The sequence below is a fragment of the Pseudorca crassidens genome, chromosome 10, assembly GCF_039906515.1.
Source record: "Pseudorca crassidens isolate mPseCra1 chromosome 10, mPseCra1.hap1, whole genome shotgun sequence".
Lineage (NCBI taxonomy): Eukaryota > Metazoa > Chordata > Mammalia > Artiodactyla > Delphinidae > Pseudorca > Pseudorca crassidens.
Genome location: NC_090305.1, coordinates 29,858,160 through 29,873,252, shown reverse-complemented (window position 1 = coordinate 29,873,252; position 15,093 = coordinate 29,858,160). Strand labels below are relative to the sequence as shown.

At 38.7% G+C, this 15,093-nt stretch overlaps 1 protein-coding gene and 1 non-coding gene across 4 annotated transcripts in view; one reads left to right on the top strand and one right to left on the bottom strand.

Annotated features, from left to right (window-relative positions):
• Positions 1-15,093, bottom strand: part of CYP39A1 (cytochrome P450 family 39 subfamily A member 1) — a 67,026-nt gene that overhangs the window by 30,375 nt on the left and 21,558 nt on the right. For all 3 annotated transcript variants that reach the window (XM_067752768.1, XM_067752767.1, XM_067752766.1), the window contains one exon: positions 9,818-9,908. In XM_067752768.1, the coding sequence (XP_067608869.1) occupies positions 9,818-9,908 (91 nt within the window). The remainder of the gene's footprint in view (positions 1-9,817; positions 9,909-15,093) is intronic.
• LOC137233230 (U6 spliceosomal RNA) lies at positions 6,968-7,071 on the top strand. Its single transcript, XR_010947389.1, has one exon. It is a non-coding gene; the product is annotated as a U6 spliceosomal RNA (small nuclear RNA).

Here is a 15,093-nt window from a genome sequence, read left to right as displayed (position 1 = left end):
TTTTGCTTTTCTGATTGGGTGATTTCCACTACCCTGTCTTCCAGATTGCTGATCCATTCTTCTGCATCCTCTAATCTGCTGCTGATTCCCTCTAGTGTATGTTCTATTTCAGTTATTGTATTCTTCAGTTCTGATTGGGTCTTTTTTCATATCTTTTATTTGCCTTTTCAAGTTTTCACTGAGTTCATCCATTCTTCTCCCAACTTTGGTGAACATTTTTATGACTATAATTTTGAACTCTTTATCTGGTAAATTGCTATCTTTGTTTCATTTAGTTCTTTTTCTGAGGTTTTTATCTTTTTCTTTTGTTTGGAAGATATTCCTTTATCTTTTCAATTGCCTAACCCTCTGTGTCTATTCCTATGCATTAAGTCGATCAGCTATATCTCCTGTTCTTGAAACAGCAGGCTTATGTATAAGGTGTTCTGTGGGGCACAGGGGTGCAATCCCTCTTGGCCACTAGAGCCAGGTGCTCCTGGGATGTCCCACATGTGTGCTGTGTGCATCCTCCTGTGTGGTTGGATTGCACCTGTGCCCTGGCTGGCTGTGTGGCTCTGCTGTGACTGCTGTGGGTTCATGGCATGCAGGGTGCCCCCCCGCCCCCCAGAGGTGGAGCCACGTTGTACAGTTGCCGGGGGCCAGCTGAGGCCACTTGCCAGGTGGGGCAGGGGCCGCTTTGAAGGGGCTGGCTGGGGAGGGTGGGATGGGCAGGGTGGGTCCTCAGGAGAACGCTGGCGTGGGGCACATGGTGTTAGCTAGTTGATGGAGAGTGACAGAAATGTTGCCTGCCAGTACTGGGCCAGATGGTGGAAGGAGAGGTTAAAAAAAAAAAAAATGGCATTGGCCAGTGCCTTCAACCCTGGAGAAAATTCCACCAGATCCCTACCCCTCCAGCACTCACCTCCAAATTGTTCAGGGAAGCTCCTGCAGCATATGACCCAGGTACCCCTCACATTCTCCTGCCTCTGTGCTGGTACTCAGAGTAAGTGAGTTTGTGTGTGCACCCTTTAAGAGCAGAGTCTCAGTTTCCCATAGCCCTCCAGCTCTCCCAAATGTAAACCCCACTGGTCTTCAAAGCCAGATGTTATGGGAGCTCATCTTCCCTATGCAGGTCCCCAAGCTGAGGATCCCCACATGGGCTTGGACCCCCTCACTGTGAAGCGGGCACCTCTGCAGTTGTGCTATCCCTCCCACATGTGGGTCACCACACTGGGGGTATGGGTTCTGTCTAGACTGCATCTTTGACCCTCCTACCCATCTTGACATGGCATTCTGTTTACATTCTTAGTTGTAGAAAATCTGTTCTGCTAGTCTTCAGGTCATTCTCAGAGATAATCATTCTACTTGTAGTTGTGGTTTTGGTGTGTCCCTGGGAGGAGGTGAGCTCAGGATCTTCCTACTCTGCCATATTAATCTGGAACCCCTAAATGTTTCTTTGATAGAGAAAAATGGTGTACACTTTGGGTTTTATTCCTTACAAAATACTAACTTCCTTTATTACTATGCATGTCCATTACTGTACACGTCCACTACTGAACATGTAGTGTGAGACAAAATTCTGTAAGAAAGATATTAAGTTAAATTTATTTTTAAAAAATCAAGAGAAAGAAGATGAGAGGAGATGAAAGATTATGAAGTACATGCTAGGCTGTGGAGTTACATGCTTTTTAGTTCTCAGTCGTTCCCTATAAACTGACTATAAATATAGTCTCCCAGATGACTGCAGGCTTCTAGAATATTAACTCATTGCAAATGTTGACAGTTTAGAAACTTTTGCCTCAAGAATATGAAACAAAATAGAAAAGTGACTTTTTTCCTGTAATTTTTTTTTTACCTTTGAAAGAAAAGATTCTGAATTTGCTTTTTTTGGCAAAAGGGAAGCAAATAAGGGCCACGTTGATCAATTATTTGTCCTGTGCCAGTCATGTACTCTTTTGTTATAGCAACTTATATAATAAGTTTTACTATCTGGTAGGGCAAATATGGCCTCACCTATCTACACTTCGATTAATCTTGATTTCTAATCACACTTATTCTTCAAAAAAAATATTTAAGTCATTTCATTAATTTCCTCCCCACCAAAACCATTGGAATATTCCTTATAATTAATTAAATATATATTAATTTGAAAGTGGTTGGCATTTTCATGATATTAAGCCTTCCCGTATAGGAACATGATATGGCTTTTTCTTTATTTAGATTGTTTTTTAAAAATATGTATATATATATATATATATATATATATGTATATATATATATATTTTTTGCGGTACGCGGGCCTCTCACTGCTGTGGCCTCTCCTCTTGCGGAGCACAGGCTCCGGACATGCAGGCTCAGCAGCCATGGCTCATGGGCCCAGCCGCTCCATGGCATGTGGGATCCTCCCGGACCAGGGCACGAACCTGTGTCCCCTGCATCGGCAGGCGGACTCTCAACCACTGCGCCACCAGGGAAGCCCTAAAAATATGTATATTTTTAAATGCTATAGTTTCCTCCCTCTAGGTCCTGTCCTCAACCTGTCCCCAGTGTCTTTATGTAAGAGAAATACCAGTTAAATAAACAGGAAGGACAGATGGAAAGTGGAAAGGAAGACTTAAAAACAGCTTAAGGTATTTGTGGTGGATACAGACTGGGAAAAGCAAAGAATAAGTCTAGAGACTGTCCATGGACAGTGAATACGGGTATTAGGGCTTTAGGGACTGTAGCTGGAGCCTGGCAGGTCGCAGCTCCTTCAATTCTCCCTCTCTAGTCACCAGCTTCTTCCAAACACCTCAGTCATTTCTGAACTTCCAGCTCTGGTTCTTCGGACTTTTCCAGGGGTGGATATGACTTTTTGGCATCTTAAGGATTTAGGATGAATTTTGATGATCAGACATATATTCCTATTGTTGGGAAAAGCGGGTCTCATGCTCAGTCTTTCAGCCCCAACTCAGCTGCAGAAGGGTGGGCCTTGGGCCTGGAACACTTCCTCACCAAGAGACAAAGGGCGCACACAGCCTCTACACAGCCTGTGCCAGGTGCATCACCTTATGTGGGAATATCTTTCCTGTTTCAGGGGCAGAGAGTACTCTTCTGTCTCTGCTTAAAGTATGTGCAGAATACAGCACCTGTCCAACTCCACTGTTACATCTGCCCTCCGAGGAAAAGGGACAGGGTTCCTTCCACTGCGGTGTGAGAAGGGTGTGCAGTGGCCAATTTCCCTGCATCGCCCACAGGGAGAGAGACATCCTGGTGATGGGGGACTGACACCCACTCCCGAAGCTGATCTTACTCTCTTTCTTCTCTATGTGAGTTTAACATTGTTGCATCCAGTGCCTGACAGGACTGTGTTTTCCTTGGCAACTCTGATACCAAGATGCAGTGAGCAGAAGTGTTTAGAGTCCTCCCCTGGGATCGATAACCAGTGCACGGCACTCTGCTTGACACCTATTGAAAATTATAAGCAATAACCTTTTGGAGGTACACTTTGATTAGCAGCTTCAGTCTGATGTTCATAACTACAGACCAAGAATGAAAGAGGCAGCTGTAACAACGAATTGAGAAAGATACCAAGGACAACAATAGTGCTCAGAACAGGTTATTAAGATGGACGGAAGACAGAGTCAAGAATCAACAGAATGACCTTCCCCACCCTTCCTTCCATCTGTCAACGCACATATAAAAATATACCAAATCCCATTCAATCATTTAGAGAAAAGATTAATGCCATTATACCAACACAACCAAATAAGATTCTCCTCTAAAAAAATAGTACCCTATGTTACTGGCAGAAATATTTCTTTCATATAGTAAAAAGAGATTATCAGTTCCTCTCCTACTAGAATATAAAATGAAGCCTGCTTCATAATTATGATGGTTTTTCTCAAGGAATAAAGGCCATAGTCCAATTTATAATAAATAAAAGGTAGAGATATTGATGCAAAAAGACAACAATGGGTAACCAGTAACAGGTAAAATCAATTTAGATCTAGAAATACCCTTTCTTTATAAACTCTGCATAATAATTCTAAATTTTTGGATTGCGTTCTCTGGAGAGATGTTGACCTGGCTTGAATACCTTTATCTCATTATTTTCTAAGGAGGGCAAAAGATTATCTAAATGCCTGAATAATTCTCCAACAGAACACTCAGAGAAAAGAACTGTGTCTGAATGAAAAATGTAGAGAATGAGCAAAGCAGATTAACTGTGCTACACTGGGGTGAGATAGTGAAAGACTTAATAAAATGAGAACTTCCAGAGCAGGACCGATCTCTGAGCTTGTAAATATTCTACAGCTATCAGAGGTATCTCCTTCCACCTGCTGAAGCCAGGCGATAAATGAAGGCAGAATGACTTCACACAAAATCTCCTGGGTCACGGTGTCACAAGACACACCTCAGGTATTATATAGGCAGAAAATAATGGAAGGAATGTAGCCTCCTGGGAAACCTCTCGGGGCCAGATATCAACCACCCAAGTTTCACCCTTGTCTTTGTGCCTGGATTAGCGGATTGGAAAGTAACCAGTTGTGAGCTCCAAGGTGACACCATCTTGGTCATTAAGGCCAAGGGGAAAAGAAGACAAGAAAATTATATACTTGGAGTGGGTTTCCAATGAAATCTCCTGCATTTATAAACACTTTCTTAGGTAATCTACATAGATTCTGCAAGGTCAATGGATGAGAAGTAGTTTGTGAAAAGCTCTGGCATCATTTAATGTCTTCTGAGTTTATTCCAGGATTTTTAAAATCTGGGCTAGCAGAGGAAAATGAGGCTATGTAAGAAATTTCCTGTATCGTATGCCAAAGCCTCCAAAATCTCCAGATTAGGTTCATGTTGTCCGGCTAGCAATGGGAACGGAGAGAATTTTTTTAAATAAAATAACTTTTCTCCATTCATAACTCCACTGTAGTGGCCTTGGCTCTGCTACTGATCTCTTTCTTCAGTATTTTGGTCGATATGTGGCATAAGGGCCAAGGCTCCATCACAGACACAACTTTGGCTAATCAGCTATCAAGCCCTGGCAGGCTGCAGAGGGGTAGCAAGAGTGAGCTTCTCAGTGAGCTGGAGGGACTCAGGTCTTTCATACGCCATGATGGAATCCTCCAAGGATGTTGCTATGGGTTTTCTAGATGGTACTGGGACACATCCAAGCGGATAAAAGTTGAATACGTTATAACATGGGTAAGAGATGACTACAGAGAAGATTTCAAGAATAAATGAAAGTGTTTAAATGCAACGAAGCAAAACTGATGAACTAATTAAAATCATGCAAACAACATGGAATTTGCCTAGAACATCATCATAGGATCTGAGCCTCATTTATCACTCTGCTAGTTTTTATGCTTGTTTATAATTATGAGCAGAGATGAAATCTTTCCTCACCAGTGCATGGTGAGTGTAGCCATTAAGTTAGTGTCACCAGGTAATAGCGTCTGGTCACTTGACAGTGTTGGTCTGTCCCCAGGCGGGATTGCTGCTAAGTCAGAACACAGTGGTGTCAAGAAACGTTATTGGTTGGCTCTGAGTAAATTTTCTCTTTTATTCCAAATCACACAATTAGTGAGTGAGAGGATTGAAAGTCATGAATCAAATTTCTGACTTTTATCCAGGGAAAATTTTGTAGTGTGTCTTTTATGATCCACAAATCATGATTTTATGTAAGATAGGAATTGTTTCTATGCAGGTGCATTTCTGTTAACTAACCTGATTCCTTGTAAATTAACAGAAAAAAATTTACTAATTTTTCCCTTAAATAAATGTGCAATAAAACTGAATGGCCACTAAAAACCAAAAACAATACACACATGCAAAAAAAAAAAAACACAAAAACAAACAAGTGTGCTGTATATGCTACCCTAAATTAACACAAGAAGGTGAAAAGGGCCAAATGCAACCAGTTTAAATATTTAAATGCATTTTTATTTGTTTTTGTTTGTTTTTAAGTTCGAATGACCTTCTGCTGGTGGGCAGATACTCACAGTGGGAATCCTAAATTAGAAAAGAAAATTGCTTGAAAACACAGTCTAAATAGGACCCAAATGTTAATGCCTGTGAGAATTCTGCGAGAACACAGTGAGGCCACACCTGCAGTCTCTAACTCAAACCAGCTCTTCCTCTAGATATGTGTTTTCTAACGCCTAACCATCTTCAAGTCCTTGCTCAATATCACCTTTCCAGGAAGGCCAACTCTGATCCAACTATTTAAACCTACCACTTTCCCCCCATTTCTGGCACCCTTGATCCTCCCTAATCTGCTCTGTTTTCTTTTTCACATAGCATTTATCAACATCAAATATTTTTGGAATTTACTTATGTAAACAAACAAACAAGCAAGAACAACAAACAGCAATAATAAGAAACCCTGAGCAGAGAGGAGAATCTGATTTCCAGAATTACCACATTATATTATTTTAAATGTCCAGCTTTAAATTGGACAAAATTTAAAAATTGTAAGACACATGACAAAAAATATGAAATATGACATGCAACAAGAACATATAGTCCACACAGGGAAAAAGCACTCAATAGAAACTATCCCTGAAGAAACTCAGACATTGGATTTACTAAAGAAACACTTATAAATCAGATATTTTAAATATATTCAAATAATTAATCATGTCTAAAGAACTAAATAGAGAATATCGATAAGGAGATAGAAATTATAAATAATAAAGATTGGAACAGAAATAAATGAAATAGAGAACAGAAAATCAATAGAAAAAATAAGATCAAACAAATCAATAAAATCAACTGTTAGTTCTTTGAAAACAAAATTGATAACCCGTTAGCTACACTGACCAAGAGAAAAAGAAAGAGGACATAAATTACTAAAATTAAGAACGAGGGAGATGTTTTCCTAGTGAGCTTGCAGAAATAAAGAAGATTATGGGGAAAACTGGGAACAGTTGTATGCCAACAAGTTAAATAACCTACATGAAATGGATAAACTCCTAAAAAGACACAAACTCCAAAACTGACTCAAGAAGAAATATATAGTTCTCACTTCAGCAGATTGCAAAGATACAGGGAAGATTAACATGGCCCCTGTGCAAGGATGACACTAAAATTTGTGAAGCATTCCATATTTTTCTGGTGATGTAATGTACAGCATTGTGACTATAGTTAATAATACTGTATTATATATTTGAAAGTTGGTAAGATAGTAGATCTTCAAAGTTCTCATCACAAGAAAAATATTGTAACTATGTGTGGTGATGGATGTTAACTAAATTTATTGTGGTAACCATTTCACAATATATACATATATCAAATCATTATGTTGTACATCAAAAACTAATAGGATATTGTATGTCAATTATATCTCAATTTTAAAAAAGAAGAAATAGATAATCTGGACAGACCTGTAACAAGTGGAGAGATTGAATTAATCAAAAACTTCTCAAAAAAGAAAATTTCTGGACCAGATCACTTCACTGGTGAATTCTACCATATGGTTACAGAAGAATTAACATCAATTCTTCACAAACTCTTCCAAAAAATAAAAGAGGAGGGAAATACTTCTGAAGTCATTCTATAAAGTCAAAATTATTCTGATACCAAAACCAGACAAAGATATCACAAGAAAGAAAACTATAAATCAATATATCTTATTAATATAGATGCAAAATTCCTCAACAAACTGAATCCAGCAACGTATATAAAGTCATATGTTTTATATGAATTACACACCATAACTAAAAATTTATCTCAGGAATGCAAGGGGGTTCAACATCTGAAAATCAACTAACTTAAAACATCAACATACAAAATATAATATTATACTAAGTGAAAGAAGCCAGACACAAAAGACCAAGTATTCAACAGCAGCTTTTACCCTCTGACTTATTTTATAAGGAAGTTGGGCAAAGTGTCCGGGATGGGCTCTAGCGGTGAGTATTGAGGCTAGAGAGATGCTGAGTTAGAAGTTCACTAAAAGCGTCTTCAAAGAAGGAAAAGGTAATCTTGTAATAGAAAAGGGCATTATAGGGACTTCCCTGGTGGTCCAGTTGTTAAGACTCCGTGCTCCCAATGCAGAGGGCCCAGGTTCAATCCCTGGTCAGGGAACTAGATCCTGCATGCTGGAACTAAGACCTGGTGCAGCCAAATAAATTAACTTTAAAAAAAAAAAAAAAGAAAAGAAAAGAGCAAAAGAATGGGAGAAATGCCATACTCAGTCTGATTCTTATTTCATGCACTTTAATGTCCTTCCTTTGACAGGATCCTTTGTATGGGCACATGGATATCTCCCTTGATATCAACCTCCAAAGATCTGTGGCCTTCACTCACAATATCTAAATTCTTGAGCTGCTACATCTTATGCTTCAATTGATCTGAACTGCTTCTGTACAAGCAGGGAAAAAACGTTTGATCTTTTATAAACTGAAAGCACTGATATACTATAGCTAGTACACCGGTACGACTACTTGAAGGAGAATTTTTCTGTCAGAGGAGAACAATAGGTTCTAAAAGTAAACAAGAATGTAGAAAAAGGGGAAAAGTTTTGTCTTCCTCCACTAGAACTGTGTTCAAGAGTTCAACATTCAAGCACAGCAGAAATTTCAATTAATGTAAGGCTTCTGTTGTGGCCTTTGGGTCAGATAGGCTCCCCATATTACCCCAACCATCCCCATCACTACCTTTTTATTTCTTAAAGACCAGGAATTTGAAGAACCCTATGTCAGGAGCAGACTCTGCTAAGATAGAGCATGTGATGATCAAGAACACGTTCCCTTTGTCATTTGTAGACACGCAGGCAGGCACTTTTCCATTAGCTTTGTAGACGTAAGCTCCATATAGGCAGGTCACCTTCTCTTACGCCCACCAGTGTATCTCCAGAATCTCACTGGTGAGCACTGTCGGTACTCAGTGATTCTAATGCTCACCGTTTCTGTGAAATACGACCTAGCATCTGGTGATTCACACTCAAGGCTCAGAGACAGTATGGCTTCAATACCCATGCTGGCCAAGCCAATTTGATTTTTGGTTTAACTCAATAAGAAGCAGTCAAAATAAATTGAAAAATCCAATATTAACGTTCAGCAATCACGAAGGAGAGGAGTGATAATTGTTCATTGGCATCACGGTCTTTTGTCTTACTGTTATATTGTGTTCTTCCAAGAAAACCAAGTCATTTATTATTTTTTTACATCAGAATATATAATTTGACATATTAAAGGGTTTAAAAAAAATCTACTCCCAAACAGGTCAATTTATGCTGAATAAACTAGTGGAAACTTCTCCATTCAAGTTTATTTCTGCTTTTTAAAACTGACGATAACGGATGAGCCCAAATCTGGACCAAAAAGGGCAAGGTAGCAATCTCTACCTGCAGTTCTAACCCACTCAACCTCTAAAAACTGTAACTTTGAAAATAATTCCTTTGGTGCTGTAGCCTTACCTGACATCCATATCCCATTAATACTGTTAAACAGTACATGGAATATGCACCACATTACTTTTATAAAATCTGGAAAACCCTGAAGTCCAAAACTATGACTTGTAGTTCAATTGAGGCAAGGGGCTAAGAGATTAGAAGAAAAACCCGGTGCGTTATACACTTATGTTTAAATAGGGAATTTAGGCAAGTCACGATCTCTGTTTCATCATTTGGAAAATAAGGGAGTTGGTCCAGGTGGCTTCTAAAATCCTTGACAGTAATTAAATTCTAGGATCCTACCTGATCAATTCATATCCTGAAGCACATAACAAATTATGTTCAATTTGGACTACTTTGAAATTCTATTAAATTATGGGCATTTAACTTTGCCCATAATGTGTGACAAGCACACATTATTAGATATCTCTTCAATAATGCAATTTAATTCAGTTTTAGTACCTGCTGTGCCAAACACAGATGATATGCCTTCCACAATGGTCCTGTGGATATTGGGATGAGAGAGGACAAATGCAAATGTCCAAAATGCAACCTTAAAAAGAAAAACATATGTCAAAACATACAACCTTCTGTGAACGTGAACAAAAGCATACATAGTATTAGCCACAAACATTTAAAAGAAACAAGGAGATATTTAAACTAAACTTAAAAGCATGTTAGTAGAGTATCTTTGAAAACAACTAGATTTTATGAACAAAAGAGATGTTACATATCTCTAAGGGGTCAAATTTATGATTTTATTCTGCCACTATAGTTTCACAATATTGTTTATATAGAGTAAACTATTTTCACTAAAAAAAATGGGAAAAGCAGGGTGTTTTATTGTACTAATATACAACATAAATTATTATATAAGCACATATTAGAAATTTAGGAGCAACAAATTATGACACTTAAGAATGTTAGTCCAAAACAAAGGCATTTTTCAAGATGTAATTCCTTGAAATATAAATAAATTAGCAAATCATATATTCTGCAAATGAAACATGGTAATTTTAAATAAGCCCCAGAAACTATACCTAAAATCTTATCAACTAAATTATGAGAGTACTTATATCAAAACTAGGGTCCTTTCATACCCTATTGAAAAAGGGTGCTTGCAAGTTTTAGGGTATTACTGAACATAGTATGTTTGCAAGTTCTCACTCTAGACCAAACAAAATTATTTCATATCTTTCCTCATTGTGGTATTATAAGATAAAATTACACTGCTAAACATCAAAGACATACAGATGGCTAACAGGCACATGAAGAGATGCTCAATATCTCTAATTACTTGAGAAATGCAAATCAAAACCACAATGAAGTATCACCTCACACCTGTCAGAATGGCTATCATCAAAAAGTCTACAGATTACAGATGCTGGTGAGGGTGTGGAGAAAACGGAACTCTTGTGCACTGTTGCTGGGAATGTAAATTGGTGCAGCCACTATGGAAAACATTATGGAGGTTCCTTAAAAAACTAAAAATAGGGGGCTTCCCTGGTGGTGCAGTGGTTGAGAGTCCGCCTGCCGATGCAGGGGACACGGGTTTGTGCCCCAGTCCGGGAAGGTCCCACATGCCGCGGAGCGGCTGGGCCCGTGAGCCATGGCCGCTGAGCCTGTGCGTCCGGAGCCTGTGCTCTGCAACAGGAGAGGCCACAACAGTGAGAGGCCCACGTACCACAAAAAAAAAAAAAAAAAAAAAGCAAAACTAAAAATAGAACTACCATATGATCCAGCAATTTTATTCCTGGGTATATATCCTGAAAAAATGAAAATACTAATTCAACAAAAAATACATGTACCCCAGTGTTCACAGCAGCACTACTTATAGTAGCCAAGACACGGAAGCAACTCAAGCGTCCATCAGCAGATGATTGGATTAAGAAGATGTGGTACATATATACAATGGACTATTACTCGGCCATAAAAAAGAATGAAATACTGCCATTTGCAGCAATGTGGATGGACCCAGAGAATAGTATGCTTAGTGAAATAAGTCAGACAGAAAAAGGCAAATATTGTATACCACTTACATGTGGAATCTAAAAAATAATACAAATGAATGTACATGCAAAACAGAAACAGGCTCACAGATATAGAAAACAAAATTGTGGTTAACAAAAGGAGAGAGAAGTGGGGAAGGATAAATTAGGAGTATGGGATTAACAGATACAAACTACTATGTGTAAGATAGATAAGCAACAAGGATGTACTGTACAGCATTGGAAATTATACTCATTATCTTGTAATAACCTATAATGAAGTATAAGCTGAAAAAACACTGAATCACTATGCTGTACACCTGAAACTGACACAATAGAGTAAATAAACTATACTTCAACTAAAAAAAATTAATTTTCCATTAATTCAGGTAGATATTTTTGCTTCTATTTTTAGGTTACACGTTAAAGGAAACGTATCAAATCATTAAAAGAAGATTGGGTCCCTTGCATCTGCTTTTTGTAAACACATATTGTGAAAGAAATTTCATCTTAGGAAAACCAATCCTGAAAAGACTCAGACAACACTGTGTTACTTAAGTCTTTCTGTCTCTTGTGAGGGACTGTTAAACACCTTTAAATGATCCCAATACTCCCCTCTGTGGTCAAAAGAGGAAGAACAACGGTCTGAAAGGAAGTGCTTGGACAAAGCCAAATTCAATACTACTCATTGTTTTCCCCTTTGTGACAGTAAACTGATACTGTGGGCATAAACATGGTGCTGTTTACATAAACAAAGTGAACGGGAGAACTAAGGCCTCTATCCCAAGATCCACTTTCTGTGGCATTTTCCAGATTAGGAAAGGCTTACCCTAGAGATCAACTAGTTCATTTTTACAGAGGAAACATGCTCAGACAGCTCTCTTCAACATGTCTCCCCACGTGGGCCCCTTCTATACTCTCTAGAGATGGAAGTGCTGAATTATTGGATTTAATTAATAAGCACTCCATACTCAATCCATCATTTTTTTAACTTACTTTATTGAAGCTTAGTTGATTTATAACGTGTTAATTTCTGCTCTACAGCAAAGTGATTTAGTTTTTTATATATATATATTCTTTACCATATTCTTTTCCATTATGGTTTACTACAGGATACTGAATATAGTTCCCTGTGATATACAGTAGGACCTCGTTATTTAAAGACTCAAGAGTTCATGTTGGGGAAAATATATATCTTAGTGATAGTACACAGATTTTTCAGTTACACAAAAGAGGGGTTTAGAGTTTTACGTGGTTAATTAGAGTTTTAGAGATTCACTAAAATTGGGTAATACCTTATTTTAAAGCAAACTCAAGGAATTCAGTTAAACTATAAATGGTTGTGCAATGGTGTTAGTTACTGTTTGATGCCTCTTAACAGATCTCTCTTCTAAAAATCTATATTATATTCTACTTAAAATTTTTTAATTAAAAAATTACTCTTTTAAAAAGAAAAGAAAGGCATATAAAAGAGTAACCAATAAATGCTGTGGGAATTGAGAGTGAGGTGGGGAAGTCACTACTGAAAGTGTTTAGAAAGAGCTTCAGAGAAGCAGATTAAAAAGGTAAAACATCAGCTTTGAGGATTGGAAAAGTTTTCTTAAAAAGTACATTTGGCAGCCAGGAATTTCTTGGGACTTGGAAATGGTTTTCCCATAGAAATAATTTCATAAATCATGGTTAATATCTTGGGCCAGTCCACCGAAGTTCACCTAGACTCTGGTCTCATAACAGGGCTTCCTGGTGCCTTGTACCAAGCCTGTCTGAAGCCTGAGCTCTGAGTTCCATGGTCCTAGAGACAGAGCACAGAGTAGAAGAGAATGATCTAGGCACCAGGAAAGCACAGGCCCCTGGCAGGGCTTCTGGCAGCTCTCCTGGCTGCCTTGGGAGATCACAGAAGCCAGGACAGCAGTGGCCACTCCCACCCTTGGGCATTTGAGAGGTCAAGTTTTGGAAGCCAAGGCAGTTCATTATTAGTGGGCCGTTGAAAGAAATGACTGATTGAAACCATGGTGTTACTTTTTATAAGAAAAGAAAGCTAACATTTATTGAGCCAGGGACTGTTAGCCCCTTTCCACTTCTTAAAAATATAATATCCTATGAGGTAGATAACATTCATGCTATTTTACAGATAAGGACACTGAGGGTCACAGTGAAACACTTGGCCCATTGTCACCCAGCCGTGGGATCTGCCTTTGGACCTGACTCTAAAGCCAGTCCAGGGTCTCTGCCCACACACCAGCTGCCTCTTAGTGCCAACAAGAGCCAGCAAGATGGAACTTCTGCTGATCATCAGACACTTGCTTTCTGCAATTGACTTAAATTCTTTCACACCAGTGCCAGGAACAAATTCCAAAAATCTGACTCCCCGAGTCAGATCAATGAGGCTTTGTGTCCCTTTCTTCTGGGGGGGGGGGGCCTTTCTAATGAGATGTTGAAAATTAATCCTGTGACAGGAGTGGCTGTTTTGTTGCTGCTTTGGGAGTTGTTTTGATATTTGCCTTTTAATTTTGCTCTAGCTTAATCAGTTTCCAAGAAAACTGTATAAGGAAAAATCAGAGAATAATATTAGAGATACCTAAAGAAGAGGAAAGTGTTAGACTACTTTTATTTGCCCATGCCAGATGAAATACGTATTTTAGTGGCTGACACACATTTGAGCAGAGAAGCCAGAATTTCTATTTCTGCTCTGTTACCCAGTTAGTGTATAATGGGTTAAAGACAACTAGAATATCAGTACTTAGAAAGCCCTCTACAACCTTTGTAAGAGGAAGGAGAAACAAATAATACTTAACACATCTTATTTCTATTTGTTAGAAAGAAAAAAGAAAAAATGAATACCTTTATCATTATAGATAGGTTGCAAGTTCTTATTTAGTAGAAAACAAATACATAAAAAGTTTACCCTTTAATCTCTCAAATAATTTAAGTGCAGCTTAAGCGGATATGAAATCCTCCTGATGCAGCAAACTGCTGTGCATCGAACATGAAGTGCTAGACAAATCTCATGGCTGTATTCTAGTTCATAACAGCTTAAAAAAACCAGTTCAAAAATCTCCGCTCTCTTTAGAAGTATCGTGAGTTCCAGTGTCACCAGCTCCATTCATGGGGAAGCTTACAGGACCACGATGCCAAGCAATGCAAACAGGAATGGTGCATAGAAGGAGAATGGGATCAGGGGTCGACAAAGAACTCATGATCACGGGGTGGCCGCTGGGCTTATCTCGCTGAATCCTCACAACAATCTCGCAGAGAAATGAGCGCTACCGTTTATTAAGTACCCAAGTCTAGGACCATACTAGGAGTCTTATTATTCCTTTTTTACCAATAAGGAAATGGAGGCTCAGCGTGTTCGTTACCTCCATGAGATTCTATGGCTATGGCTGGGATGTCTGGATTCAAGTCCAATTCTAACTGAACTATCCGTTTACCTACTCTCTCCCCAGTAAATGTCTGGGGTCAAGACTTACTTATCTTTGCAGCACCAATACTAAGCGTGTTGCCTGACATGGAAAGTACAGAAAGTGCTGCATATACAGGTGTTGTCACAACCGACCCCAAAGTGCAAATGTTTCCCTTCACCTGTTACATGCTGCCTTTCAAAGGGCAGAATTCACTTCAGGTCTCTGCTTTGCCTCCTTTGTGATCTTATCAGATTAACTTAGGCATTCAGTTTTGTTTTTCTATCTCACAACCAAATCCATTACAGTCTTTTTCTTCCCCATGATAAGAAGTGAAAAGAATTAAAAA